The 27,859-nt window shown below is 48.9% G+C and overlaps 11 protein-coding genes across 11 annotated transcripts; 4 read left to right on the top strand and 7 right to left on the bottom strand.

The window, feature by feature from the left end:
- The first annotated feature begins 125 nt into the window (after positions 1–125).
- Positions 126–2,114, top strand: M431DRAFT_532903 (hypothetical protein). The gene is made up of 2 exons (XM_024920880.1): positions 126–1,311; positions 1,365–2,114. Exons 1-2 carry the CDS (start codon positions 360–362, stop codon positions 2,081–2,083), a joined length of 1,671 nt encoding a protein of 556 aa, XP_024772051.1. The 5' UTR covers positions 126–359; the 3' UTR covers positions 2,084–2,114.
- A 3-nt stretch (positions 2,115–2,117) lies between these two features.
- On the bottom strand, positions 2,118–3,982 carry M431DRAFT_148421 (hypothetical protein). Its single transcript, XM_024912777.1, has 4 exons — positions 2,976–3,982; positions 2,478–2,916; positions 2,253–2,422; positions 2,118–2,196 (listed from the first exon to the last, which is right to left on the bottom strand). The coding sequence occupies exons 1-4, from the start codon at positions 3,802–3,804 to the stop codon at positions 2,171–2,173; spliced, it is 1,464 nt and encodes a 487-aa protein (XP_024772050.1). The 5' UTR covers positions 3,805–3,982; the 3' UTR covers positions 2,118–2,170.
- Positions 3,983–5,151: 1,169 nt separating this feature from the next.
- Positions 5,152–6,580, top strand: M431DRAFT_216571 (hypothetical protein). The gene is made up of 3 exons (XM_024913516.1): positions 5,152–5,345; positions 5,410–6,245; positions 6,300–6,580. The coding sequence occupies exons 1-3, from the start codon at positions 5,261–5,263 to the stop codon at positions 6,351–6,353; spliced, it is 975 nt and encodes a 324-aa protein (XP_024772049.1). The 5' UTR covers positions 5,152–5,260; the 3' UTR covers positions 6,354–6,580.
- A 180-nt stretch (positions 6,581–6,760) lies between these two features.
- M431DRAFT_497667 (hypothetical protein) lies at positions 6,761–8,810 on the bottom strand (the record flags this gene model as incomplete). The annotated part of the gene is made up of 4 exons (XM_024917623.1): positions 6,761–7,719; positions 7,778–8,039; positions 8,104–8,383; positions 8,743–8,810. 4 exons carry the CDS (start codon positions 8,808–8,810, stop codon positions 6,761–6,763), a joined length of 1,569 nt encoding a protein of 522 aa, XP_024772048.1.
- A 1,451-nt stretch (positions 8,811–10,261) lies between these two features.
- On the bottom strand, positions 10,262–11,883 carry M431DRAFT_7786 (hypothetical protein; the record flags this gene model as incomplete). Its single annotated transcript, XM_024922626.1, has 2 exons — positions 10,262–11,769; positions 11,838–11,883. 2 exons carry the CDS (start codon positions 11,881–11,883, stop codon positions 10,262–10,264), a joined length of 1,554 nt encoding a protein of 517 aa, XP_024772047.1.
- A 643-nt stretch (positions 11,884–12,526) lies between these two features.
- M431DRAFT_91197 (hypothetical protein) lies at positions 12,527–13,168 on the bottom strand (the record flags this gene model as incomplete). Its single annotated transcript, XM_024924233.1, has 2 exons — positions 12,527–12,766; positions 12,854–13,168. The coding sequence occupies 2 exons, from the start codon at positions 13,166–13,168 to the stop codon at positions 12,527–12,529; spliced, it is 555 nt and encodes a 184-aa protein (XP_024772046.1).
- Positions 13,169–13,402: 234 nt separating this feature from the next.
- On the bottom strand, positions 13,403–13,618 carry M431DRAFT_62242 (hypothetical protein; the record flags this gene model as incomplete). Its single annotated transcript, XM_024921610.1, has 1 exon — positions 13,403–13,618. A coding segment is annotated over one exon (216 nt), but the record flags the coding sequence as incomplete, so codon positions are not given.
- Positions 13,619–15,334: 1,716 nt separating this feature from the next.
- Positions 15,335–17,209, bottom strand: M431DRAFT_91816 (hypothetical protein; the record flags this gene model as incomplete). Its single annotated transcript, XM_024924299.1, has 3 exons — positions 15,335–16,064; positions 16,120–16,801; positions 16,870–17,209. The coding sequence occupies 3 exons, from the start codon at positions 17,207–17,209 to the stop codon at positions 15,335–15,337; spliced, it is 1,752 nt and encodes a 583-aa protein (XP_024772044.1).
- A 746-nt stretch (positions 17,210–17,955) lies between these two features.
- Positions 17,956–19,624, top strand: M431DRAFT_91133 (hypothetical protein; the record flags this gene model as incomplete). The annotated part of the gene is made up of 2 exons (XM_024924220.1): positions 17,956–18,132; positions 18,209–19,624. 2 exons carry the CDS (start codon positions 17,956–17,958, stop codon positions 19,622–19,624), a joined length of 1,593 nt encoding a protein of 530 aa, XP_024772043.1.
- Positions 19,625–20,931: 1,307 nt separating this feature from the next.
- M431DRAFT_216459 (hypothetical protein) lies at positions 20,932–26,337 on the top strand. The gene is made up of 2 exons (XM_024913515.1): positions 20,932–20,990; positions 21,077–26,337. Exon 2 carries the CDS (start codon positions 21,169–21,171, stop codon positions 26,023–26,025), a length of 4,857 nt encoding a protein of 1,618 aa, XP_024772042.1. The 5' UTR covers positions 20,932–20,990; positions 21,077–21,168; the 3' UTR covers positions 26,026–26,337.
- Positions 26,196–27,389, bottom strand: M431DRAFT_7782 (hypothetical protein; the record flags this gene model as incomplete). Its single annotated transcript, XM_024922620.1, has 2 exons — positions 26,196–26,953; positions 27,014–27,389. The coding sequence occupies 2 exons, from the start codon at positions 27,387–27,389 to the stop codon at positions 26,196–26,198; spliced, it is 1,134 nt and encodes a 377-aa protein (XP_024772041.1).
- Between the last annotated feature and the right edge of the window lie 470 nt (positions 27,390–27,859).

Here is a 27,859-nt window from a genome sequence, read left to right as displayed (position 1 = left end):
TTGTAAGAGTAAATAAACAGCTTCCAGGTTTTCAGTTCCAATGCCCAAATTTCATGCAGTCCCTGGGGAACCGGATAGCTACTACCTCAAATAGAAGTTTGACCGGGTTAATACATGTAGTCAACCGCTTTCCTCTCTGCTTCATTCATACTCTAGGATGTGCGTTGTTAATATTAATGGAAGTAGTGAATAAATATTCCTCCTATACTAGGCATCCACGCACTAATGCATGCATATAAAATCACGGCGAATTACACATGTAGCCTAGCTTCAACCCCAATCCTTTCTACTCAACACACTCCTCGTCTTTCACTCACCTCTATTGCAACTCGTCCGAAACCTCTTTAAATTGGATCATCATGTCTGATAGGCGCAATCTTCAATTAAGCATGAATCTCATGCCGATATATGACAGCTCCCGTACGAAACTCGCTTGCATAGCCGTCAAGTTGACCATCGGAGGCCTCAACAGAGGCCTCCAGGGAGGCAGCCAATTGGACGAAACTCATTACTTTCAAACCATTGTTGGAGATGTTGAAAATACATTTGGTAACATTGAGGCATATGATGACCTTGGGCCACTCACCATCTCTGTCGAGTATGAACTTTTCGAGAATCCGTTTCTGGCGTGGAAAACAGATCGACCTGTACAAGGAGATCTTAGGATCCAATACGACGCTGTACCGATTCTACAAGATGTAGTTTCTTCTAGTCTCGAGACTCAGATTTATGCGAGAACTGAGAAAGGCTTTATTGGTATAGCCTCATCGTTCATACCCATCCCTGCCGTCAAAGAAGCTGCCGCGGTAGATGTGACGATTGAGTGGGATCTCTCGTCATCACCTCAAGAAACCAGATCGCTGAGCAGTTTTGGAGAAGGAAACATTTTCCGAAGAGCAACATCTCTCAAAGAGTTTTCTGAATGTGTCTTCATGACAGGCAAAGTCAGCAGTTATATACCAACGCCTGCTCGCGATGAAGATGGGACCAGAGGAGGGCTTCGTGGAATCCATTGGATAGACACATTACCGAACAATCTCGAAGCTATGAAAGAATTTACTAGCAATATGGTTCCTCGTCTTTGCGCTTTCTTCAAAGATGAGAGTGCTACTCGCCAAATCTTTATACGTAAAGTCCCCAGAGGCCTTCGAGCAACTCAAGTAGCAAGCGAGATTCTCATCGATTATGACGACGATACCAAAGACGAGAATGACTGGGATTTAGTACGGCTCTTCAACTCCTCCTTGATAGCTACATGGGTCCATCTAGATCTCGAAGACGATGGCACACCAAACGATTGGTTCACTCAAGGTCAGGCTCACCCCCTTTTCCTTCCAGCAGCATCTACTAACAACAAACCACAGGACTATCTCACATCTATACAATCTATCTCCCATTTCGCTTCGGCCAACGTCCTCCAGACTACTTCCGCGCCACCCTCAACGGCTACCTCTCGTCGTACTTTACGAATCCCTTTGTATCTTACCCAATGGACAAGATTCCACCAGATTCATGGTATGGAAAGGCAGCCATTGCAATGCGCAGCTGCATCTACATGATTCGCATGGACTGCTTCACTCGTCGCGCCTCAGTCGCTCGCAACACGGGTGTCCTTAGGCCAATCGACGAAATTGTGGCTGATATCAGCAGCCGTCGACGTCGTGGCGAAAGAGTTCAGAGGAAAGACTGGTTAAAGTATCTGGGGGATTGGATTGGCGAAGAGGCTGCAGAGCAGCACTTTTACCGAATGACAAGCGGTGAAATCATGGACTTGGAGGATATGAAGACGGCTTTTGATGGTATTCAACCAGATGAACAACGAGTGTTGGATATGGGGTTTGACCAATCAAGTCTCGCATCTGAGATCGTGAGCGGGGTGGTTGAGCATTCCGAGGCGGCGAAAGCTGGATTGATGAATGGAGACGAAATTCTATGGCACTCGAGAGAAGAATATTGTGGGACACACTACGAAGACAAATTTCGCCTTGTCGTGAATCGACAGGGGAAAACAATCAACATCGAGTTTTGGCCAAGGAGCAATAGAGTGGTCAAAAGTTGGGTATCCAAGAAGAAGCAGACCTAGTGTTGGAGCCGTTTTTACACACATCTAGTACGGGGTTTCACATGATGCACAAGTTTGTATTCAATGATATCATTCTTTTTGTTAGGTTTACATGACAAATAGAAGATTGGTATCTGTGGTATCGTATTAGAACACAGTCGTGATAATCGAATTCGAATAAAGGACATACCTAGGGGGTGACTGCAAGATAGCTGTGGCTTCTGAGTATACTTGGTCTCGAGAACTTCTCGGATACTGTTGAGCAGCTCGACATAGCTCTGCTTGGGATTCTTCTTCAGAGCGGAAATGAAAGCCCACGACATGGCACCAGTAGCTTGCGTTCCAATCGTGGCGTCGGCACTGTGAATTTCTGTTAGTATCTGAAAATCGCAACAAAACATGCCAAAGCACATACGAAGTTTGGTCATCTTTGCTGCCAGACCACATAATGACGTCTGCTGCCGATGTGCGTGTAGCCACAGTCTTCTTGTAAGCCCCGTCACCGCCGAATGCCTGCTTAGCGAAGCCCATGATGCTACTCGTAACGCCGGCCATATCGCCCGAAGCATAGGAGGAGATGGCGCCCAAGAGGCCCTGACCAGCTTCCTTGGCCAAATTGGGCTCCTTGAGGACACCCTTGGTGGAGTAGACATAGGGCAAGTCCATGACGGTTGCCGAGTGACATGAATCGAAGATGGCTGTGAGGCGCACTCCCTGCTGCAGAGGCTTGACAACATGGAAATGGATCTCATCATCTACAAGATGTCCAGCTTGTTCAAAGTCCACGGGGTATATAACTTCGTCGTAGCCGTCGTCTTCGTCGCCGTCCTTGTCCTCGGTTTGGCCGCCGTGGCCTAGAAACAAACTTGGTTAGCATCCTGATAATCCCCCTCGAGACAGGCATCCTACTTACCAGAATAGTGAAGGAACAAGGCATCGTTGGGCTGCGCGCCATTAACAAGCCAGCCCATGGCACGGACGATGTTGGCCTTGGTTGGGCGCATGACAGGGTTGCTTTGGTCATCTGTCAGAATGACCATGTCCTCGCGCTTATAGCCATATCGCTCAACCAAGAATGCCGACACGTTGTGGACATCGTTGATGCATCCCTTGAGCTCGGCCTTTGTGCCAAAATAGTTGATTCCAATCAACAGTGCCTTTCGCTTTCCTGTGCAGTTGGAGTACTGGAAGGTGTAGCCGCCCGGAGCACCGTGACCAAACTGCTGAGGGGCCGAGGGAGGCGGGGGGCCGGCCTTTGCGTGCATGGCAGTCGGAGGGTTGAGGGGATAGCCGTAGGCATCTAGACCCGGAGGAGGATGGTGCGCAGGAGGTGCGTAGTGGTTCGGGGGAGGACCTCCGGGAGGAGGATATTGGTTCTGGTGGTCGCCGTATTGAGGCTGAGGTGGTCCATATCCTCCGTGCTGAGGCGGGGGCTGATGAGAGCCGTAACCGCCGTGAGGAGGAGGACCGCCGTATTGAGGCTGAGGAGGGCCATAACCTCCATGGGGGGGAGCTGGAGATCCGTAGCCGCCTGGAGGAGCGCCGTACTGAGGTTGAGGCGGAGGAGGGGAGTTGTATCCTTGAGGTGCGCCATAACCACCACCTCCGCCGCCGCCGTAGCCTCCGCCGTATTGAGGTTGAGGCGGGCCGTTGGGAGGAGGATAGTTGTTGTTATCATATCCGTATCCTCCTCCGCCGTGCTGGCTAGAGCCGTGGTAGCCTTGGCCAGGGTATCCGGACATGGCTGTCTGTAGTTGATCGAATCGATCGAGAGCGAGTAGGTGGGAAGAGTAGGAGAGAGAGGAGCGGAGGGGGAAGGAAAGAGAGTAAAAGACGAGATCCGACAGCGCTGCCCGTAGCAGCTGGTGGCGATGTCTGTCTTGTCTGGTTGTTGAAGGGAACAAAGAGATGTAGCTTGAGAGGCTGGACTAATAATCGACAGTCAGCTTGGGATAGGATAGTCGCCGCGAGTATGTAATCACGCAGCCAAGACAAGAGCCCTGCGGTCAGCCTGTCCATGCCGCCAACTGCGCCATTCGGAGTCCGGCTTGGCGGGCCACAGGGCGCTAGAGCTGCCTGTAGCTGCATCGTGGCTAGGCGGGGGAGCTGCCCGTTTGGCGCTCAGATTAGCGGCTGCATCTCCACACTTGCAGCGAACTGTGGCAGTGCAAGAGTTCCATGTTCAATGTTGCTGGGCGTCAAACAGTTGAACAGGTACATACTCTCTCACACATGCAACTTGTTTGACAGAAGTGGTCTTGGCAATGTTCATGTTCCACGTTGATGAATGTCTTGTATGGAGCAAATATATGGCTCGAAGGGGCCTCCAATACTGTATTCAGTCAGTCATCTTCTGATATCGATCCAGATACAGCGACATCTTTCATCACCTTCACTGTAACCTCACTGTACATTATCTGTGACAAACGTCTATGGACCCCTACAGAAAATGCCCCTCGGCAACCCCTCCATGCCCCGCCACCGGCAATCACAGACTGCCCTCAACTCCGACCTTCACCTGCGAAATCCCCATCTGTTTTCTCCATGTCCCCTTAGCCACCTATAACTGCGCTGAGCTGTCTATATTTTACTGGGTACGTTATGTAGCCAAGCATTTTGACTGCTGCTAGTTCAACTGTCAGTTCCATCTGAACCCATTAGTACTTCATCGCCCTGGTCAACCAACGGAGGTCATGCCTCGAAACAGCCAGAAAATGGCGCCTTCGGTACGGCCCGTGTGACTGATTGGACAAAGCAACAAAGCAAGCCACATTCATCGGCCGGTATTACTCGTTCAAAGTCCCTTTGTTTGTACTGCCAGTGTGATTGATCCTCTTTCATGGTACAAGTACAAGTAACCAATATGGAGAGGTCACGGATCAATAGGTGATTACGGCGGGCGGCCATGCACTGAATCACCCCCCTGAAATCACCCGCTTTGTCTGCGCCTCGTGCCGTCTGCAGGCCCCATCTATGCATGATCGCTGCAGCCAAGCCCTTTGATAACTTGACATCCAAACTTCCACCATCTTCTTCTGCATCATCTTGCGAGGCCTGTTTGTTGGCTCCCTCCAGCAATCAACGCATATATATGCCCAGCGTCTTGTGACTTGACGTCTTTTTCACCAGCTCAACTTAATTCCATTCCTCTGACAAACACAGCGTTGGCCGCCGCATCTGCGCCATTTGACTCCCACCATGTCATACGTTGATAACCTCTCGGGCCAGTTTGGCAGCCTCGGAATTGGAGGCTCTCAGCCCTACCAGTCCCCTCCTCCCCCCGGTAAGTTCCATGCCCCCCCAAAAATCTTCACTCTCGTGGGAACTTTGTCTGACTGCAGCTCCAGGATCAGGAGAGCAGGGCGGATATGGCTACCATTCGGCCAACCAAGATGGAGGCCCTCCTGCGCAATACCACGCCTCTCCTCCTATGCCAACTTATCAGCCTCCCTCTGACAAGCCGGCTATTCCCCAAGGATGGATTCCTCTCTTTGACCAGAGCCGCCAGCGATGGTACTATGCCAACAAGGAGACCGGAGCCACCCAGTGGGAGGCTCCAGGCTACATTGCTCCTCCACGACCTCCCATGGAGAGCTACCCGAGCGAGGAATCACGAGGCAGCGGCCCTTCGCCCTATCCCCCAGCAGCACCCTACGGTCCCACGCCTGGAGGCTACGGAGCTCCTCCTCCAGGACCTCCCCCCTCCGCCTCTTACGGTGCACCACCCCTGCCTCCTGCCGGCTACGGGGCTCCGGCAGGAGAGTATGGCCATAGCAGCCATGGTAGCTATGGTGGTGAGGGCCGCGGTGAGGGCTACAGCGAAGAGAAGAAGAAGAAGTCGTCTGGAAAGGGTGGCTTGCTTCTTGGTGCCGCCGGTGGTGTTGCCGCCGGTCTTGTAGGTGGTGCCCTTCTGCATCACGCCCTGGAAGATAGCAGCAGCGACGAAGAAGAGGAGAGACGCGAAGAAGAGAGACGTGAAGAAGAAAGACGCTACGAATATGAACAGGCACCATCACAGACAATCATTGTCAACGAGTACAACACTACGAACTACAACGACTATAACGATCCCTACGAAGAGACTGGTGTGCCGGGCATCCTCCCTTCAAGAGATGCAGAGGGTAATTATGTGTCTGAAAGCGATCGAGAGTCTGTTCAAGAAGCACGTGAAGAATACGAGGAGGCCCTTGCAGAGGTTGAGGGTTCTTCAAGTGCAAGCAGCAGCGACTACGAAGAGTTGGCAGAGGCTAGGGAAGAGTACGAGGAGGAGTACGAGGAAACTTATGACTAGAGACGAACAAGGTTGAAGTTGAAGAAAAGACTAGCCGTCATCTCGACTGTCTAACGACTATCTGAACACTATTGGCATTGTGAAGCACTGTCATTTTTTATAGATCTAGGACCTAGCTGTCTGTCGTGTGAGTATGTCTAGCACACACTTACACAAGGATTTTACTATGAATATATCATATCCTGCAAGATAGTGGCAGTATGTAGTAAATTATGCTATTTTCATAAATCATCAGTCTAGTTTTTCTATGTGTGGCTACAGCATGATATATGAAACCAATACCTGTAGTCTTCTAAATTATTCGTATCCACAAACATTGAAGTAACAATCTCGTCCTCACGACCATGTTTTTCTTCAATCACTTTTCTCTCTCATAATCTTTTCTTTCACTCTTTTTTTTTTCGCGCTTATTGTGTCTTTGCAAACCGACTCTTTGACCGAATCCAGGGGCCAAATCTGTAAAAAGCGTAGGGCACCGTCGTAAACACGAGTGCAATGAGACCCAACATGGTCAGAGCCCAATGAATGCCCAGGTTCTTATACATGGGAATCGATATCTCAATCATCCCTCCCGAAGCGACATATCGCACCAGCGTAATCATCGTCAGTGCGCTAGCAGCGTAAACCTCGTACGTATCGATGAGATACATGTATGTTGAAACAAAGACGGAGAAGATGCCGAAGCCAAAAAGCACGGAAGCTAAGATGGGCGACCAGATGCTTATATGGGGGTATGCAGTCCAGCCCATCCAGAAAAAGGAGATGGGGATGGCTGGTGCGCCGATGAGAGCGTACCAAAGGAAGAATTCGGGTGGGATGCGGGCATTTTCTCCGGGCTTCTCGGCTTGTAGCTTTGCGAATTCCTGCTTGGCCCATCTGCATAGTAAAGGTGTAAGGGTTGCTGAAGATAAAACGAGGCCAACACCGATGCCGATGAATAGTATGCCGGTGATTCCGTCAGAGAGGTTATACGTCTTCTGAAAGACGAATGTGTAGCCATCCAGGAATCCGAATAGCATCAGGTAGACGACAGTCAAATATCCTGTCCATAGCATAATGGTTGGTTCCCGGATAGTCATGATAAACGGCCGCTTCACAGCAGTCAACATCCGAGCACTAAATGTCACATGCTGGATTTCTGCTGCAGACACGTAGCGCTTATCTCCTGTCAATCGACGCAGATGGCTCGCTTTCCACTGAAGCAGGATTGGCTCATAAGTTTCGGGTTGGAAAAGGAGCAGTGAGATGAGAAGCGCTCCAGATACGATGAGGGTGACCCATTCGGTCCAGCGCCACGATACGTCGTGCGCTTGAGAGATCCAACCACCAACGATAGGTCCCATGATAGGTCCCATTAGTCCAGCAGCTATGTCAATTGTTAGTTCCGATCATTTCAACTTATATCAAGAAGAATGTTTACTTACTAGCGAATATCGGAAACGCAATCAAGCGGTTCATGGGATCCCACAGGTCGCTGATGGATCCGCCAACAGTCGACAAAGGTGACTCTCCAAAGAAACCAGCAAAGAAACGACAAACTAATTGTCCTCCCAAGTTCTTCGACAATCCGGCTCCCATAATGAAGAGCATATAAATCGCCAAGGAGCCGAAATAGACGGGATTGCGGCCGACCGTTTCCGACATGGGGCCAGCGATAAGAGCGCCGAAGCCAAAACCGGCAAGGAACTGATTAAACACAAGTGTCAGCAAAATCTGCAATTCAAGTTAGAATCTTGTTATGACAACTTACCAATCCTGTTGCAAGAGCCTCAGCAACTTCGCTGACACCGAATTCTTGTGCTGCCCGAGAGATGACTGCCGAGTCGATAGATGCCGCCATACCCACCACGAGTGCGATAATACCGACATTTAGAGTGCAAAATACTCTTTTGATAAGAGACCAGTTCCTCGGATTCAGGGGATCATTGGGGCCTTCGAAGCCGACAACGAAAACTTTGGTGTCACTTGAGCTGGGATGGTCTCTGTGTGAGATTCCTGTAAGCGCTGCAGCAAGGTTTGTGCCGATTTTGCTGAGCGGCCTGTCGAGTTGCGCTTCATTGTCCTCGATATCAGTTGAGCTGGAAGAAGTTGCCTCCAAATCGATATCCGCTGGGGGTTCGTTCGGTGTTGGTGTAGCAGTAGTGTTGTTTGCTCCTCGAGTTCGATGGAGCTGGGCTTCTAGGCGTTTGCCCAATGAGGTATACTGGCGGTAAGCTTCCATTGTTGTGAAGGCTTCGGCTTCAATTCCCAATGAATTAGGGTATTGTTCTCAAAGAAATTGTTCTTCAAGGAGAAGCCAAAGATACTCGACACTCAATTGGAAACTTTTTACAGAGACTAGAGGGTAACTACTCTTATATATTCTATATTCTCTATCTTACAAACATACAATCCGGAGATGTCGTTTTGATCCACTGATATGGAATCAGAGTGAAAGTTTAGCCGCCCATATGCCATTACTAACGCAGCGGGAATAGCACCAAACGTCACAACCCTTGAAAATGGGTAACTAGAGCCGCTATCCGAATACCGAAGCAGACGTTTGTTCAAAAGCAGTAAATGTTGCCACGCCGCTTACACATTGGCAGCGGCACGCAAAACGCAACAGCCGAAGAGAACTAAGCCCGGAAACGAGAGAACTAAGCCCGGAAAGGTCAATGCTCAGCGAGATCCACAGCGTAAAGAGTTGCTGTTGTTGAACGCGATGCTGGATCAAGCCTAACGGGGGTTCGGCAATTTGGATCTAGATCAGCGTAGAAGGGAGGCTATACCGCAAGTAGCAAACAGTGGCCTTGTTCGTGGAACATATAAGATGAGGGAATGGTCGCGGCAGTTGGATGGAACCTACTCGATTCTTTTTGCAGATGGAGAAGCAGTGCCGGAGATATAACCCTTGATGGTGTGTGTCATTTCTAGATTACATGTACCATCTGACCTTTGTTATCTAGATGTGAAATGATCCGGGTACACCACTTCATTTATCTAGCTAGATGCTACGGTTACATACTGACCTTGGATCTCAATGCATTTCTCATTTCTCGCGACTCAATTAACTCACAATTACCAGATGTTCATGATAATTCACCATTGACTTACACCATTTTACTGACATCGAGATTTGAATTATCTCATGTACAAGATCGTCAATTGAAGTCAACCGTTGAACTCCTCGCGATAACAAGACCCTTGAGGCCGGACTCATCTCGGACGTAACTCTGGAGCCCTGACGTCATTTGGACCCTGACTCAGAGCATGGCTTCGACGACAAACACCAATAGTTTTGCGCAATTGCAAGGGAAGCGAGCATCGAGATGGAATCAATTGAAGCTTCTTATCAATTGAGTTTGTAGATCCGCATGAGCTTGCATCTCCGCAGCCACGTTTCTAAGCGAGCACTCGGCAATCGGGATTTGCTTATCAGTTTGCATCGAGATTCAACGACAGAAGACGATAATATTGACATCAATTGATCCTATCTCTTGGTTCCACTACGAGTTTTTCGCTCGACGAAAATACTGCTGTCAAGAGAATCCCCATAACCGAGGATAAGGTTTGGAATCATCGGATGCTCTAAACAAGCTGGGGAAGCTTGGGCACTCCTCCAATACATATGACTTCAACACATCAGAGTTGAAGTTGGTTCTACCACTATTGTTTTGGTAGGCGTTGGTGTGATTCAGGATACAAATATGTATATACATCATGCCGATCAAGTCGTAAACAAATAAGATATTGTGAGGAAGACTTCCACGTCACTTTTCTGCGTCACACAGCATCATCATACTGTAGCTGAGATGATAATAGCAGCAATACGTTATTCACAACGTTCCCTTTTCTTCCGAGCTATGTTACATATACTACTCATCTTCGTTCAGCTCATGGAAATTAGAAAACTCAATGTCTGCCTCCTATGATTTGAGGTGGAAGGGCGGCTCGTTATTCTCCCACAATTTGATAATGTCCACCCACCTTCTCTCTCTCTCTTGCATCTTATTCTCATCCTCTAGGATTTCATCTTCAAGTTCGTCAAAGTACTCGGCGAAGGGGTCTAAGTCATCTTCGGCTTTTTCCTGCTCTATTTTAAGACTTGAAATGTCGTTGTGAGGCCGGTTTAGCGTAGATCCAATCACCGGGGCTAACGATTCTAGAGGAGGTGATGAAACGTCTTTGAGTTGCGTAGCGCCTTTGTTCCCTTGGATACTCCCTTCCTTTTCGCTCCGCGCCACTTCTATCCCGTCCATGGCCTGCATTGCCGCCTTCTGCTCCCGTTGCTGTTGCTGCTGAGCTCTCTGCTGAACTAAGTCTTTTGCTAATCGTTGGGTTTGCGCATAAGATTCCTGCTTAATTTTATCCACCGTTTCCTGTGGTACGTTTTCAGGGCCGCTAAATTGATCTGCTGCCACTTCCATCAGGCGATTGTAGACAAGGCTAGCATGGGCCTGCATTTGCACCCGTAAGGTAGCATTGCTATGTGCTTGCTGAGGTTCTTGTGCCTGATGTTGGGCCTGAGCCTGAACCTGAGCTTGTGCCTGGTAGGCGGTGCTTTCCTTGTCATTGACAGCACGAGAAGCGCCAGGCATTCCCGAGCCAGGTCTGGCCCCGGCTTCGGAGTTGGTGCTAATGGTAATCTCGCCCCCGTCGTACTCGATCTGGGTGCCAGGAATCTTGACGACCGCCCGGCCGGAGACCTTGATAGTGAAGTCATCATTGTAATTTGCCAAGGATTGGCCCCGGCCATGAGCTCGCGCTTGAGCTTGTGCCTGCATGTACTCATCATTTGGTGAGATGTTTCTGTCTTGCACATCGGATTCCTGGGCGACCTGCGCTCCTAGTTTGGTATTGAAGAACCCTCGATCCCTTTCGTCGCGAGAGCTACGACCCCCTGCTGCCACGTCATTAACAGTATCGGTCCCAACATTCGCAAAATCCTCGTTATCGAGGTCTGTCAATTCTAGGCCGGCTGCCCCATGCTCCTTATGAATGGAATGGTGGTCTTCAATGTGTCTTTTGAGGTTGTCTCGCCTATGAAATTTCGCATCACAGATTGTACACGCACGCGCTAGGTATTGGATACCTTGCTCTTTTGCGAACTCTCTGTGAGACGATAAGTAATGCCTATCTCGCGACTCGTTGTCTACGAAGCGTTGAAAGCAGAGTCTCCTTTCCGGGGGCTCTGCTTCGCATGGCAGGGTTACGTCTCCTGGGCCAAATGCGCGAAGGAACGGGTTTGGTGAAAGGACGAAATTCTCGGAGTTGCCACCTTCGGCCGAGTCGCCGCCATCTGAAACACCGGAGATAGGTGGCAATTGCTTGGTATAGATGTCGGGTCTGGGACGAGCCAGAAATGGCTCATGGCCGGGATATTCCCCGTCAAATAACCCCCGCTTATCGCTGAAGGGTGATGACAATTCAGGATCTATATTCAAGTTGTGTTAATATCAAGATATCAGTGTATAAACGCTATACTAGTTATATAATGCTCACCAGTGCTGCTTTTCACACGATCGGTAAAAGGGTCAGTTGCTTCCATGACTGGCGGCGGCAAAGGTGGTGGAGCGGTCGGGGGCCTGGCCGGTTCGCTTTCATCCTCACCAGAAACATTCGAATCGGATGGCCAAATTTAAATGTCTGGATTAGGAGAGGCATAGTTGATCCTACCAATTGAGGGTATTTTCCCCTTGTTTCTAGGATCGACGTGCTCTTGTTCAAGTTGGTGCTCAACTCCAGGCTTTGCCGCACACAGATACTCTTCGTACGGGGAGAGCCATCGCAAGAACGTATTCTTGAGCGACGTGGACAAGGACGACATGATCCTGCCGCTGTAGCCAAGATCTTTCGCAATCTCGGCCCACTCCTTTGACTTGCACACCTTGTCAAATCCGCCTCTGGATTCAACTAGATTCCTTAGGCGATAAAGGTCGACGGGCTTTTTATCGACATATGGCAAACGATCCAAGTTATTCCCTTGCTGCTTATGAAACTTGGCAAGCCCCTCTAAATAAGCAAGATTGGCTTGTGTACCGAAGAGAATATCTGCACCTAAGAGAAGAGAAATATTAATAAGTGAATTATTTTGTTTCTTCGTTTACCCCTATCCTTGTAGAAATATTAGAGAATTCTGCTATGTAAGGTGGAGACTTACTGCCTTCTCCGGTTGACACCTATTGACTTGATTAGCAAATTGTACTGCTGGGAATGTCACCAGGCATCTCGTAGAGGGCAAAAGTATATACTTCAGTGTCCATCACAAATTCGGGGTTGCCTGAATCGGGTGGAAGCGCTTGTGGATCAATATTTGCTTTCTTTCCGATATTGACATCGCCACGACAATCAGTACAATACCATTTATCCTTTGATGAAGGAGCAACAGTAAGGCCGACACATTCCAAATGGAACCATTTATATTTGCAACTCTGACCGGTTGTTAGTGTGGCGATTCTTCGATTTAAGACATCATTGAAGATATATCTCAAAGCAGGAAGGACTGAATTTGGACTTACGTCAACGTTATCGCATCGGATCATGATACCAACACTCCCTTTATTACAGAGGCAGTATTTCGGTTCATTTGGATCGTTGAGACTGCTTTTTTTACCCACTGTCGCCCCTACCTTTGCAATAGGCTCACTTGCAGCTTTGCCTGCCCTGTTATGGTCAGCAATTGTCCCTATTGATCGCCTAGTAACCTCAACCCAGTATTCGAGCTTTTCTTGGAGCCCTTCCTCCTCGATGATTCGTAATATCTCTTGGAAATCACCATTTGCGCGGCGGTGAATTCGCAAATAATCTTCCACGGTGGTTTCCCCTTCTAACATATCCTGGTCATCGGCGCCTTCGCTTGCTTGGTAATTTTGTTGATCGTTCTGCAATGATGGGTTGGTCCTGGAAGTGGGGAATAATTGATGATATAGTAGGGAATGGTTGGAAGAATCCGGATCCTGCATCTGAGCCTCGTCTCCTTTAATGATAGGAGCATCATGTCCTTCTTTTGTTGCCAACGTTGGAGACGCCTGGCTAAACGTGACACCTCCCATCTCAGTGTCGGCTTTCTCAACTAGGAGTTTAACAAGCTCCTCAGATCCATATTTAGCGGCGAATAACAAGGGTGTCTGAGCAGGTGTCTTAAGGTCGGCTCTCTCAAGGAGGAGTTTAACAAGCGCTTCATGTCCATGTTTAGCAGCCATTGACAAGAGTGTCTGGCCAGCTGAATTGTCCTTTACGTCTATATCAGCTCCCTTGTCAAGCAACAGCTTGACAATAGCCTCGTGGTCTTGTTTAGAGGGTTCTCCGGGGGCTTCGGTGTTATACTTTACGTCTATATCAGCTTCCTTGTCAAGAAGCAGCTTGACAATAGCATCGTGGTCCTGTTTAGAGGGTTCTCCGGGGGCTTCGGTGTTATCCTTTGATACACCTTGGACTCTTTGCATGACGTCTTCAAGTTTGAGCCCCCCTTTTCCTGTAAGGAGTTGGAATTCGTCCATTAGATTCGGATCCTGGCCAAGCAGTTCTTGGGCTACCATATAAACTGTTTCTGTAGAACGAATGCTATTCTGCGTATCTTGAAGAATCTCGAGAAGTTGCATGGACATGTGAGGGCTGCCAATGAAACGTTGCTGGCAATATTAGGTCAGTATATAGATTCACATCGTGTCATCTAAAGCAGCCTAACTTACTTTGATTTTCTCCACGAGGCTTCTAGTGGCTTTAGTCAGCTCTAGCGTGTTCTTTGTATCAACAACTAGGTGAGTAGAAGTCCAATTGGGCTCTTCTGGCTGAACGAAATAGTGAGCTAAGATAGTCTTCGGGTCAGCGTTCATCACATTCTGTCCATGCTGTTGGAGAGATTGCTGGCTACATGTTTCATCTTGCTGCTTTATAGCAGCTTTAGGGCTGTCCTGCTTTGCAAGCGTAGAACTACTGGGAGCCCCTGACATACTATTGCCCTGCTGATTGGGTCCCACGTCAAGACCAGACTGGTTGCCAAGGTCCGTGGTAGAATCTCTTGACATGCCCACTTGGAGAATGGTTGATTCGTTATCTGGCGTAAAATATCGCACTGTTGACGCATCTAGAAGTTCGACCCGATATCCCGTCGGCATTACACTGTTGAGCTCGTGCATAAAGGAAGGATACCCCTCGCATAGACGGCCAATATTAATGATACCCTGACGTATTTGGTCGCCATTGCTAGTAGCAAATATGTTAGCAGTGTATGAAAAAACTTCATGTTAGTGACTGCCTCAAAGCAACCTACACGATTGTATGCTGCCGAGATACCGCGGCAAATTGAACAGCGCAGGAAAGCTTCTTGAGGCGGCATCTCGTGCAAGGATCAGGAGCTTTGGCATCACATTTGGCCTAATTTCCATGAGAAAATGACTTGTAACGTAGGTAGTCATATACCTACCTCTACCATCCTGCATTCGAAGCATGATCGTCGCCATGCTTCAGGGACCCATTCCGTTGTTGCTATATCAGCCAAAATGACACGAAATCTCGTGAATTTGTCCGGTTGGTCCTTGAAATACGCTTTGGCCGTGCTGAAGAAGTTTTGGCCGCTCATCCGAATGATTCGAGCACCTTGCACATTCTCTGAGTGTTGAGCTCCTTGTTGCTGCTGTGCGTTTTAAGAAATGTTTAGTACTTGGTAAATAAAACAAGGTTCTGCACCACCACGAGAACTTGAGAACCATACCTTGGAAGAGATGTTATCCTTGTCTCTATTTCCTCCTTCATCACGAGGCTGTTCAGTTTCTTTCGGGTCAAGGCCTTCCAGTGGTGCTTTGTCGAGTGGCCACATGGTCATCGTGATATGCAAACCCGGCTCAACCGTCTCCTCCCATACAGAGGAAAGAATAATCTTACCATCAGGTCCAGTTAAATCATAGTGGCCCGCTTGGACGTGGGGGCCCAAAATGTCAACCTGTGAGAATGCCTGCTTTATCAAGTCCTCCATTTCCTGTTCGAACAATGTCAGTGAATTATACTTGAGAGATGATTGCAGAATGTTGGGGGTGGGGGGCAAGAGAACCTACCTGCCAAGTATAGCATAAATGAACGGGAAAGTTAAACCTTCGACCAACGGCATCTGTAAACTTGATCGGAGATAATAGTTTTGCCATTTTAGAAGTCCCTTCTTTTTTCCTGAACATTTCTTCAATATTCTCTTGAGTCCTCTTCAATTGTGCAGCCATATTTTCTGCCTCTGAAGCAGCCAGAATATCAGCAGCCTTTTGCAACGCCCCTCCTTTTGCCTCAGATTGGGCATTGTGATTCCTTTCGGCCTTGAGTTTGTCCACTAGATTGGAAAAGACCTTGGAGGCCAACTCTGTTTCAAATTCAACAGAAAGTGTCTCTCCATTCTCATCAATGCCACCAAAGGCTCCACCAAAAACTCCCTCATTGAGAGAGGAACCGGCATCGCTGGACTCGGGGCTATTCTCGGACTCTGCGTCCGAGTCGACTTCAACGGGTAGAGCTGATAGAGAAACCTCTTCTAGATGTTTAGAAAGATGCTTCGTAATAGCAATCTTTCCATTGCCTGTTTCTTCTCTGCAAAGAGGACACTCGGCAGATGCCCATTTGGGCTCCATCTCGTGGTCTAGCGCCAAGTGAGAAATCCACTTATCGCGACTTTCAAAGGTACTGCTGCTATAGGGGCATGATAGATCTAAGCACATGTAAGGTTGAAGATCAAGGTATATATGCTGTCTAATAGTCAATTGGTTAGCTAGACAATTATGCTTCTCGGGCTTGGGCTTCTTACTTCCATGCGGAGTTGTTGGTGATGATTACCGTACGGCCACAGGCAATGCAAGTAAAAGGCGAGCCTGCCTTGGCTTCTTTCGGGAGTGGTGGAATGCGTACGGACTGGCCGTCGTGATTGTAACTCATTGTGGTTTCTGCGTAAGACATAGTCAATCCTATGGATGTACCGACACCGGAATCATGGAATTTAGTGTTGGCGATTATTGTCCCTGCATGGGTTCCCGCTTCTTGATTGACCATAGGCAGGGGCTCTTCTTCCTCCTGATATTCTCTTGCTTCTTGGCACCGCAGAAAGCGTTCATAGTTAGCTCTACCGAGATATAGTGTAAGGGAAACATCTGCGCGAGGGAATCTGTTCCCAATTTTATCGGAATAGCTCTTCTCCGGACCCCAGGTAGAGAGAGCATGGCTTTCGATGATATGTTCATGCTGAGCGTCGAATATTGGGTACTTCAGCAAAGGATCCAGACCAGATAGGACGAGAGTATCGGTCTTGAGGTCCTCTGCAATCTCATAAATATCATCGTCTGAGAAATTAGAGGCTGCATCACTGGAAGAATCATCACTTTGTCGGCAGGATTCTTCAGTTACGAGACCCGCTGCTGCTTCAATATTTAACTCGGCACTGGAACACAGTGCTTGTAATTTTTCTGATGATATATCCACCGCAGGTACTAAGCCTGTAAACAACGGCGAACATTATGTCAGTCGACTCTGCAACAAAGTACAGTCAAAGATAGATACGAACGTTCGATAAGCACACGTCCAATATGCACTAAATTCTTGAGAGCTGTATAACGGAGTTTGCGTGACTTGTTGAACGTGTCATTCAGACGGCCCTGGGTGATTCCAAAGCCATCTGACCACAGAATCAGAGCACTGCAGCTGCGTTCAATGCTTATCCGAGCATCTCTAGGGATCCCTGTTTGCCTCGATAATACGAGGACGACTTCTTTAAAGAGTGCCAATAAGCTTGAGGAGAGTTCGGCAATCTCATTATGTTCGGCAGTCTCCTCGATGTAGTCACTGGGGTGAATATCCTGTTGTTGTTGGTGCCATTCCTGGGTATATTGAAGGAGTTCTGCCATTATGGCACTTTCCCACCCAAAATATTACGGCGCGACACTCAGATTCGATAGACGAGCGGAATATACAGCGATGACTTGGTGGATAGTTAGTAACTCATTTGCTCTTGGCGGATATGTGATCGCGACGTCAACGCTGATGTTGTGTAGAGAGAAATTACTTGAAGTTGGCAATACACAGACGGGCCACATGAGACACATTCATGTGGACATAGCCACGATTAAAGATGCGGAGGTGTGCCAGTCGCCTAAATCAGCCAATAAATTGTGTTGCTAGTGAGGCCGACAAGGATTGGTTGCAGGTTGGGCGGATTCGGAGGATTCTAAGGCTCAATGCTAGCTGAACACATGCATGTACATGCGCATGTACACATAGGCGTTTGAAGAGGCTCAGCCTCAATTGCCTCCGGAATCTGTTTGAGGTTGTGCGAACGTTTATCTCTTCCACTCTTACCTGATGAAGGCGGCCAAAGAGCTCATCAGATTCTCCTAGGACACGAAACAGCGAAGCCATCACCCGTCAGCCAAGGATGGATCCATTATCGGTGTCGTATGGAATCCTGCCCATGGTTGGCAATTCCGTCAATGTGTACAAATCTGTTCGCGCCAAGTTCAAAATATTCTGCCACTATTCCGCTGAAGTCGAGAGAATACGGAAACTATTTGGAGCACAGCGAGACTATTTTCTCAATGAAATAGAGCTAGTGCTGCGGCTGGTCTTACAGGACCAAGACATCGTCAAAGCCATGATGAAGGATCCAGCACACACCGAATGGCATGCGCATAGCCTGGAGAAGAAGCTAGAAACCCTTTTGGAGAGAAACCTGATGTCGCTGATAGACATTGTCAACGATATCAATGACAGTATATCGACGCTTCAGAAAGCATTTAAATGCTTCGCGCCATTAGAAGAAGAGCAAAAAAAGGTAAGATGGAACATACAGGCAATTGCTGCAAATGCAACTGTTAACCCAAGCTACTCTCAAGGATGAGCAACTAAAGCGGAAGCCACTAAAAGACTGCGTTCGAAAACTGAGAAAACGAGTCACTATTACATTCGAGAAGAAAAACTTTGAAGATCAAATCGACGTGCTAGAAAAATCGAATGGCGCATTAAGACGGCTGCGTGAACAAGTCAGCGAACTCCAAAAGCCTCCGTCGTATACAGCCGGGAAACAATGTCAGAGAGCAGGAAGGCTGCCACTGGAATTCAAGGGTTATAGAGATATACGAAGGGCTTCCAAGGCGCTCCATGAAGCATTGACAGCGGCTTGGTCTAGCACACAGGCACCTCACCTGAGACATTTCGTCAAGCTCTTCCTGGACGCTAAAGCAGAAACTGACGTACAGATGGAGATTGCCATCCTCTGTTATGGTGCCCAACTCCATCAGACGGCTCTTTTCCAAACAAGCTTGACCAGACTAGAGGTCAGATCGAGAACAATGGACTCCATAATGTGGTCCAGCGCGAGTTTATTGAGTCCAGCTCCAGAGGTGGACAACTCACAGAACAGCCGACGAAAACGACCAAAGGTCAGATTCTCCGACATTGGCGATAAGTCTGGTCTCGGCAATGTTGATGCCGAATCATTATCCCAATACTCGATAGCCAATACCTCACAATCCACCATAGTTTCTCCAGATGATCTTCAGCTTACGGGCCATTTCTGTCCTGAACTATTAAGACGATGCTCAACTCCGGATATGGTGTGCAAAGCGGAGGGTTTGGGGCATATCGACAGTTGCATGCAAGAACCATTTCGCCACTGTTTCTTTCCTTGTTCGAATAACCATAGTTGTGGCAAAATGGGGCTAGACGACGTGATGCTGATGGATGAAGCACTTGGGCAGTCTGCCAGCAACAGACTGACTATCGTTGGCCAGCTGCGATTAGCTCATCGACTCGTTTCTGCAGTGCTAAAGTTCAATTCGACTCCTTGGCTGAATGAGGTGTGGAGCTTCAGAGACCTTGCTTTCTTCCGACAAGGGGATGACTTGACATTATCGCTCCAGACGCTACACTTTGGCGTAGAGCTGATTCATGGTGGGCCTGATCCAGGGGAATCTTTAATGGACGTCGAGTCTCCCGTCAGTTTGACACAATCAGTCGAAGATGTCCAATACAAGCATGGCGTGCGTAACGTAACGCTGTATAGCCTAGGGGCAGCTCTACTGGCAATTGGGAGGTGGGAGCGCATCGACCACAACGACATCGAGGGAGTCCGTCGATTAGCATCGCAGCCATGCTATTTAGGGCCTGTGTATCAGGAATTGACTCAAAAAGTCCTCGATTGCGATTTTGGGTATGGAAAGGATCTGAAGAAGCCGAGACTTCAAGAGGCCATTTATGAGATGGTTGTATTAGAGCTGGAGTCGATGATTGCGAGTCTTGATATATCAGAGGAAGAAGATGAGTAGCACTAGCACATATACATATATCCTTATCCTATTGTAGACATAATTATATATTACCGAATGAGGTAAAATTAAAGATTTTATCCCCAATTATCGGATTATTTCCGTGAATAACTGTACATATTTTGCGTGAAGGATTTATAAATGCGCCAAGTAACGTCTAATCCTGAAGGAAGAACGTCTGCGCCATGATATCACCAATTGTATATACATGAATGGGAATACCTTAAGACACTGCCTTCTAGAACAGCCTGTAATTTCGATTAAAAGCGCGACTTTATTAAAAAGTTATCTAATTCTCTCTTGTTCAACTACGATTGGCTTAATGCCCAGAAACATCAAATATGAAGCCACACGTAATCATTCTCCAGGGCTGAAAGCTTCACCGATGTCCAAGTGACCAAGGCATACCCGCCCTCTTTCGCCGTGCCCAATCAAAGCCCAGGATATTCACAACCCCGGTCTCGCGATGGTGCCGTATTGCGCGTATTTGCTTTTAGAGTGCGCTTGGCTTTCATGCGTCAAATGCTAGTGCGAATAACGGCGACCCACGTCTCGAAGGATCGGCGCTACGAAGAAGTTAGGAATTAGGCTTCGGTGCCGCATTGTTCGCTTGGGTATCGTATTGCTCGTAACACCCGGGAATCACATTGAAACTGCGTGTATGTACAGTAGCAAAGGAGCGAAGTGGCGCCATGCTAAGCTGGGGTTGATGTGTGGTTTGATGTTGAAGCTGTACATACATGGACATGTAGACTGTGAGACTTGGAGATTGCTTCATTAAATGTCGGGTCTCACTTAACTGAGATTAGAAGAGTAACAGCGCTGCGACTGCTACGTTTAGGGCTTAACTCTCTCCATGATGCAATATCCATCTGATTCAACCGCCTTTCATTTTGCTGAGGTTCGCTTGTTCTTGGTCCCGTTTGGGAAGTACGTGGCGCTGATTCTCCCCAGCCCCACAGCGCAACATTTAGCGACCACCTTAGCCATTCTAGGCCAAATATGGCGCTGCTAGCTGCCTGCGGTTAGCTGGGGCTTCACTAAAGGCCGTGCTGACAGGGGATCCTACGGGGCTTTCAGGGCAGCTGGAGCCCTATCCCCTCCATTGGATCGAGACCAGCCACTGACACCAGCATCGACATCATGGCGCAGCTAGGCACGAGCATCAACTCTTCTCCTTTTGCCTCTTTCAATGCCTCACAAGTAAAACAACCGAGCCAAACGAGACGCAGCCACACGTGTGATCCCTGTCGCCAATACGCGGATCAATCCTCCAGCATCATGGCGGCCGTTGCGACTCTCTCCTGGCTAGTGCCTTGATGGCCGAGACAACGGACGAACGCATTAGGTTCTCATGGATGTCAATGTATTTAAACCTAATGATCCTCCCGTCTTTGTTGGTCCTGCTTCTTATTTGGATTTGAATTATTCCTATAGCTAATTCAAATCAAGTGTCTAGTCTCATCGTCACCTCTCGCAACAGGGTGACGACGGCATTCACTCCTTAACATCATCTTCATCGTCCTCAGACAATCTCTCTGTGCATGGAAGACACCAGACCAAAGACAAATATGCGACAAGGGCAAACCCCGTCTCTGCCCACCATGACTCTCTACAGCCAGATCTGGGCCTTGACAGAGAAGACGCTCAGAATCATCATCCTTCGACATACCGTCTCGACGATTTACAGCGCTCTCGTTCTTCCCATCGTCCTCACTGTCTATCTAGGCATTGGCCAAAAGTTTACTCAGCCCAACGACAAGTTTGGCATTGCTTCTCCGTCCAACATCTTTTCTCTTGATAATGCTCTCTCCAAATCTGACGGTGGCCGAAACACGGTCGTCTTTGTCAATAGTGGCCACAATGGTGGTGACATAGGGCATGTCATCGACACTGTTTCTGATATTGTCAAGGGAGCCGGCAAGAATGCGACGATCATACAAGACGAAGACGACTTGGGATATACCTGCCGGAGCACTATCCGTGGCACATCTAACTGTTTCGGCGCCGTGGTGTTTTATTCTTCCCCTGATGAGGGCAGCGATGGCTTCTGGAACTACACTCTGCGTGCAGATGCTGGTCTTGGAAATAGTTTCCAGACGGACAAGGGCGACAACGATGCCCAGATTTATGCACTGCCTCTCCAACATGCTGTTGATGCTGCCATTGCCGGCCTCAAGTCTGGCTCTTCTTTTCCTTCAACAACACAGCAATACGCTTATACCGAGTTGACTGAGGATGAGCGCCAGGCTGATGTCCGGCGTAAATACCAAAAATCTTTTATCAACTATCTAAGCGTTGCTTACATTACCGGTATGATTGGTGTCTGCTATCATATGCCCGGCTACATCGCTATCGAGAGGGAAAGAGGCCTATCTCAGCTTATTGACGCCATGATGCCCACTAGCCAAGGGTGGCACCGTCAATTCGCCAGGCTCATCTCCCACCACCACGCCTTCACCATGACATATATGCCAGGCTGGATCATTGCATCTATCGTTGCTAGAGTCACCATCTGGACAAACACTAGCTTTGGCATCCTCATCATCTTCTTCATTCTCAGCGGTATTGCTATGACATCCATGTCCCTCCTTGGGGCGTCATTCTTCAAAAAAGCTCAACTCTCGAGCATAGTGACCTCTGTCATTTGGATTGTGCTGGGTATAATTGCTCAGGTGATTCCGCATCCCAATACCGCGACAGTCGCCGTCCTCAGTTTACTCTTCACTCCGTGCAACTTTATCTATTTCATCATCTACATTGCTCGATTTGAGCAGTACGGACAAGCAACGAATCTCATACACCTACCGCCAGGCCACACTTCAAATCTTCCTGGCATCGTTCATTGGGTCTTTCTCATTGTCCAGATGGCTGTGTATCCATTTGCCGCCGCCTTTGTAGAGCAGGCCATACACGGTGTGAGCACGGGAACTCGGTCGTCAACCGCCCTCGAAAACCCTGCCGGCGGCGTTCAAGATGCGGTTCGTATCGACAATATGACCAAGATTTTCAAACCAAGTCCTATTCGTAAATTCTTCTCCTTTGTCTCGCCACTAAGGCCCGAGGTGGTTGCTGTGGATAACTTGACTTTGACGGCGAAGAAGGGCGAGATTTTGGCATTATTGGGTGCAAATGGCAGCGGTAAAAGTACCACTCTTGACGCCATTGCCGGTATTAGCAATTTCACCAGTGGCAATATGTCTGTCGATACATCAGGCGGTCTTGGATTCGCCCCCCAGCAGAACGTCCTCTGGGATGATCTGACCGTCGAGGAACACATCCGACTATTTAGTCGTATAAAAAATCCTCACAACAAGACGCCTGACAATGAGATTGCAGATTTGATCGACGCTATTGGACTTCGTTCAAAGGCCAAAGCTTGGTCAAAAACTCTATCGGGTGGCCAAAAGAGAAAGCTTCAGCTTGGGATGATGTTGGTTGGTGGAAGCTCCGTCTGCTGTGTTGATGAAGTCTCTTCTGGTATCGATCCCCTGTCGCGCAGAAAAATATGGGACATTCTCCTGAAAGAGCGCGGTTCCCGGACAATCATCATGACTACCCATTTCCTCGATGAAGCAGACTTGCTTGCCGACAACATTGCCATCCTATCCAAGGGAACATTAAGAGCTGAAGGCTCCTCTGCGCAGCTCAAAGACACTTTTGGTGCTGGCTACCGTATCCACGCACTCAACCCAAGGACCTTGAACGCAGTACCTGATATCGACGGTGTCACAAAGAAAGTTACCACAAACAACGTTACTTACCTATCGTCATCGTCTGATCAGGCCGCCAAGGTCATCCGAGCTCTAGAAGCTGCCGGTATCCCATACAGATCCTCTGGCCCGACCATTGAAGATGTCTTTCTCCACTTGGCTGAGGAAGTTCATGGCGAAGGGCTCCAGCGACAACCCGATGTTATTAACGAAAAGGTTGCCAAAATTGCTAGCGATACACCCATCGCTAGCGAAAATCTGGCATTGCTCACGGGGCGACAGATTGGCATGTTTCAGCAGACGGGCGTGCTTTTAAGAAAGCGATTTACAGTTTTCAAGACAAATTGGCTCCCTTATGCGGCTGCTTTTCTGATCCCCATCATCGCCGCTTCAGTCATCCAGATTCTTGTTCGCAATGACGACTTAGTTGGGTGCTCACCCACGCAACGAAGTAGTCACTCTTCAAATGATGATTTCTTCAAGCTATTGGATACAGCTCATCTTGCTGGCGGCCCGTCTTCTCAATTTGGCAATTCCATAGATGATTTGTTTAAACCAATTCTACCAGGCTCTGCAAACCTTCGAAGCCGAGACAGTTCTACCACTGTTGGAAATGTCACCGTCGATCTGGTGGATTCCCTCTCATCCCTTGAAGACTATGTGGAACATAACAGGAGGATTGTCACTCCTGCGGGCCTGTGGCTTGGCGACTCGAATTCAGCACCGACATTAGCCTTCAAGGTCGACAACTTTTCCATGTACTCCGCGGTCATAGGTCAGAGCTTTCTCAATACAATACTCGCCAACACTACCATTGCAACGGAATACAAAGCGTTTGACTATCCTGTCGCTCCTTCAACTGGCAGAGGGCTCCAGCTTGTGGTATATTTCGCTGTGGCTTTCTCAATTTTCCCTGGTCTCTTTGGCCTCTATCCCAATTCAGAGAGGCTTAAGAACGTTCGCAGTCTGCAATACTCTAGTGGCGTTCGTACTCTACCGGTTTGGGCTGCACATGTCATCTTCGACTTTGGCATCATTATTGTGCCCATGATGTTGACTGCCATGATATTTGTCGTATCTTCGAATTCATGGTACAATGGAGGATATCTATTCCCAGTTTTCATCTTTTATGGGCTTACAACAATCATCATTTCCTATCTCTTTTCACTCATTTGCGACACTGCAATGGCAACTTACGCCATGACCTCTGTCGTCCAATCACTTGGATTTGCCGTCTACATAATCACATACCTGTTTATTCTTACCTATTCCCCGGCCTCAAACACCGATCGAGACGTTCTCATCGCGCATTGGGTCATTGCCGCTGTTTTCCCCACGGGTTCATTGATTCGCACGTTGATGGTTGGCCAAAACATCTTTTCGACTACTTGCGATAACGACCAGCTTCGAGCCAATCCTGCAGCAATGACTGCTTATGGTGGTCCTCTGCTATATCTTATCCTGCAAGCCATCTTCTGGTTCTCTATAGTCGTCTGGATTGAAAGTGGTGCTGGTCGATATGCCCCTGAAAAGGCCAAGAAGTCTCCCGAGGTTGACGATCCAGAAGTTGCAGACGAGCTACTCCGTGTCGATGGCCAAGACGGCCAATCTGATGGTCTTCGAATTGCACATCTTACCAAGGCTTTTGGTAAGAATACTGCCGTCGATAATGTCACCTTTGGAGTCGAACACGGCGAAGTATTTGCTCTCCTTGGTCCCAATGGCGCAGGTAAATCCACCACAATCTCACTTATACGAGGCGACATTGCACCGAGCCGTAACGGCGGAGATGTATTTATCGAAAACGTCTCTATCACCAAACGCCGTGCTGCTGCCAGAGCAAATCTCGGTGTGTGCCCCCAGTTCGACGCCATCGACAACATGACCGTCAGCGAGCATCTCCGCCACTACTCCCGCCTTCGAGGTATCTCTGATATCGACCACCAAGTTCCAGCCGTCATCCGCGCCGTCGGACTAGAAGCCTATGCAGACGTCATGGCACATACCCTCTCAGGGGGCAACAAGCGCAAACTCTCCCTCGGCATCGCCCTCACAGGAAACCCGCCAGTGATCCTCCTCGACGAACCATCTTCCGGTCTCGACGCAGCAGCCAAACGCATCATGTGGCGCACTCTCGAAGCCATCGTCCCAGGCCGCTCCATCCTTCTCACTACGCACAGCATGGAAGAGGCCGACGCGCTGGCCAACCGCGCCGGCATCATGGCTCGCCGCATGCTTGCCCTCGGGACGACGGAAAAGCTTCGTCACCGCTTCGGAGATACGCTGCACGTCCACCTCGTTAGTAAGACTGCGCCTCACTCTTCGGAGGAGGAGATGGATAACCTTCGTGCTTGGGTGCTGAATAACTTCCCCGGAGCGTCCGTGGAGCAGGAGACGTACCATGGACAGATGCGCTTCTCGATGCCTTCGTCCGCGGTGCCGGCGCAGAGTGGAGTGGCGAGTAGTAGTGAGAGTGCTAGGGGGAGACTGCTTATCATGTTAGAGGAGCAGAAGCAGTATCTGGGTATCGCACACCATAGTGTTAGTCCGACAACGCTGAACGAAGTGTTCTTGAATATCGTTGGGAAGCACGATGTTCAAGAAGAAGGGTATAACAACAGAACAGACGAAGTTGCCAAAAAGCCCTGGTGGAAATCAAAGTACATTTGGGGGTTTGAGCGTTCTTAATAATTCCTTTGTTTTACTCCGATTTGATTCCCCCTTGAAGTTGTGCAATTGAGCGGTGTATTTTATATATATAGAATTTGAAATAGACATGGATATCATTTGTTTAGATTACATACATTAGGCTAGCTCGTTGATTATTTACGTATACTCATCCATCTCGATCCTCCTTTTTAATGGGTGCCCATCTCGTAGACTGGTCCTCCGCCGTGCAACTCTTGCGGTAAATGCGTATCACCAGGCACTTCTGGTGGCTGTACATGTGCTTCATGATATGTCTGCCCCATTGGATGCGGAGGATATGCATATGCGGCAGGGGGCTGTGGATATGATCCATTAGGTAGCTCGGCGGCGTTCGAGTATGTGTTTGGATATATCGGCGAGGTCGTAGCAACAGAGCCTGGGGCCGGTGATACGCTCGAAACTGTTTGAGGAGTGACCGATGGTTTGAATGGTTCGACAGGAGAAACTTGTGCAGTCTGGACGGGAGCGACAACGACGGGTGCTGCAGCGGCAGCTGCTGGATCGACTCCCGCTGCAGGCGTGCTTCCTCCCTTCATCTTGTTCAGGCAAAGCCTCCAGATAGCTGCGGCAGCGGCACCAACACCGACAACAACGCCGACGACGATGCCGGCAATGGCGCCTTTGGAGAGTCTCTTACTGGGCCTGTGGAGCGATGAACCTCCTGAGCCACTTGAGCCAGACGACCCGGATGATCCTGATGATCCACCACCCGATCCTCCGCTAGATCCTCCACCAGAACCGCCGCTTGAGCCGTTGCTGGGGCTCGGAGATCCGTTAGACGGCGATGAGCCAGCTGTTTGTCCGGGAGAGTTGTTGTTCCCGGTAGGAGTAGCTCCAGGGTTGTTACTACTGGGTGCAAGTCCGGCGAGCACACTTATACAAATCTCTTCTCCCGCCACCTGGGCCTCTGTTGAACATTGTCAGCTTCAACTTTTACATCTCCAACAGCAGTTCATCTATCACTTACGGACAGCAGTAATATATCCGCAAGCACTGTTGACACAAACCGCTGCACCACTGTTGACGGCGCTCGCATTGTTACATTCGCAGCGAGTGTCACCCAACTTGCAATTTGTTAATCTAGTGACAGCTGAAGCAATGCAGGCAGTGGCACACGCAGGGATAGTTGGAAGTGCGCGTGCAAGCATCAAGTCGCCCACAACTTCCAGAGAAGGACCAGGAGTGATGAACGCCGCGGCTGGTCCATTGGAAAGATGCGCGACTGGCGTGGGAAGGGTATCGGCTTGACGAGCTCTGATGTGCAGAGCTGAGGAACTCGACGCGAAAAGAAAAGAAGAGACCAGCAGCGCGAGCGAAGTCGGTAGATTCTGCATATTGACCATGGTGAGCAAGTCCGGCTTGTAGGTGCCACCCCTTTAGACGAACTTTGGATCTCACGAGAGCAGCACAATGAGAAAAGACAAAATCGCCAGGAGGGCGCACTGATATTTCTGATCCGGCATCCCAGCAGTATTATAAAGCTATTCCCGTTAGCATGCTGGCGTGGGGATTCATGGCCCGACAGCATCTAGCATCGTGACCTTTGGAGCGGGCCATGAATTTCTTGCAGGGGTCGTTGCACTTGTCGTCGCCTCATTCGTTTGCAAACACGGGGCGAGGCATTCTCGACACTCTGCCAGTGCACATTGGGAAGACCCTTTGGGCACTAGGCCACTTGACAGAGGCCGTAAATTCCGTCGCGGAACGCAAAGCCGCACACCAACTCTCTGCGTCGGGGACGAAGCCCTGATTGGAGGCCCATCACATTTGGTATGGCGGCCAATTAGCACAGATGCAGTCCGAGGTCGAAATA

This window comes from Trichoderma harzianum (assembly GCF_003025095.1).
Source record: "Trichoderma harzianum CBS 226.95 unplaced genomic scaffold M431scaffold_10, whole genome shotgun sequence".
NCBI classification, from domain to species: Eukaryota; Fungi; Ascomycota; class Sordariomycetes; order Hypocreales; family Hypocreaceae; genus Trichoderma; species Trichoderma harzianum.
This window is presented reverse-complemented; position numbering and strand designations above follow the sequence as displayed.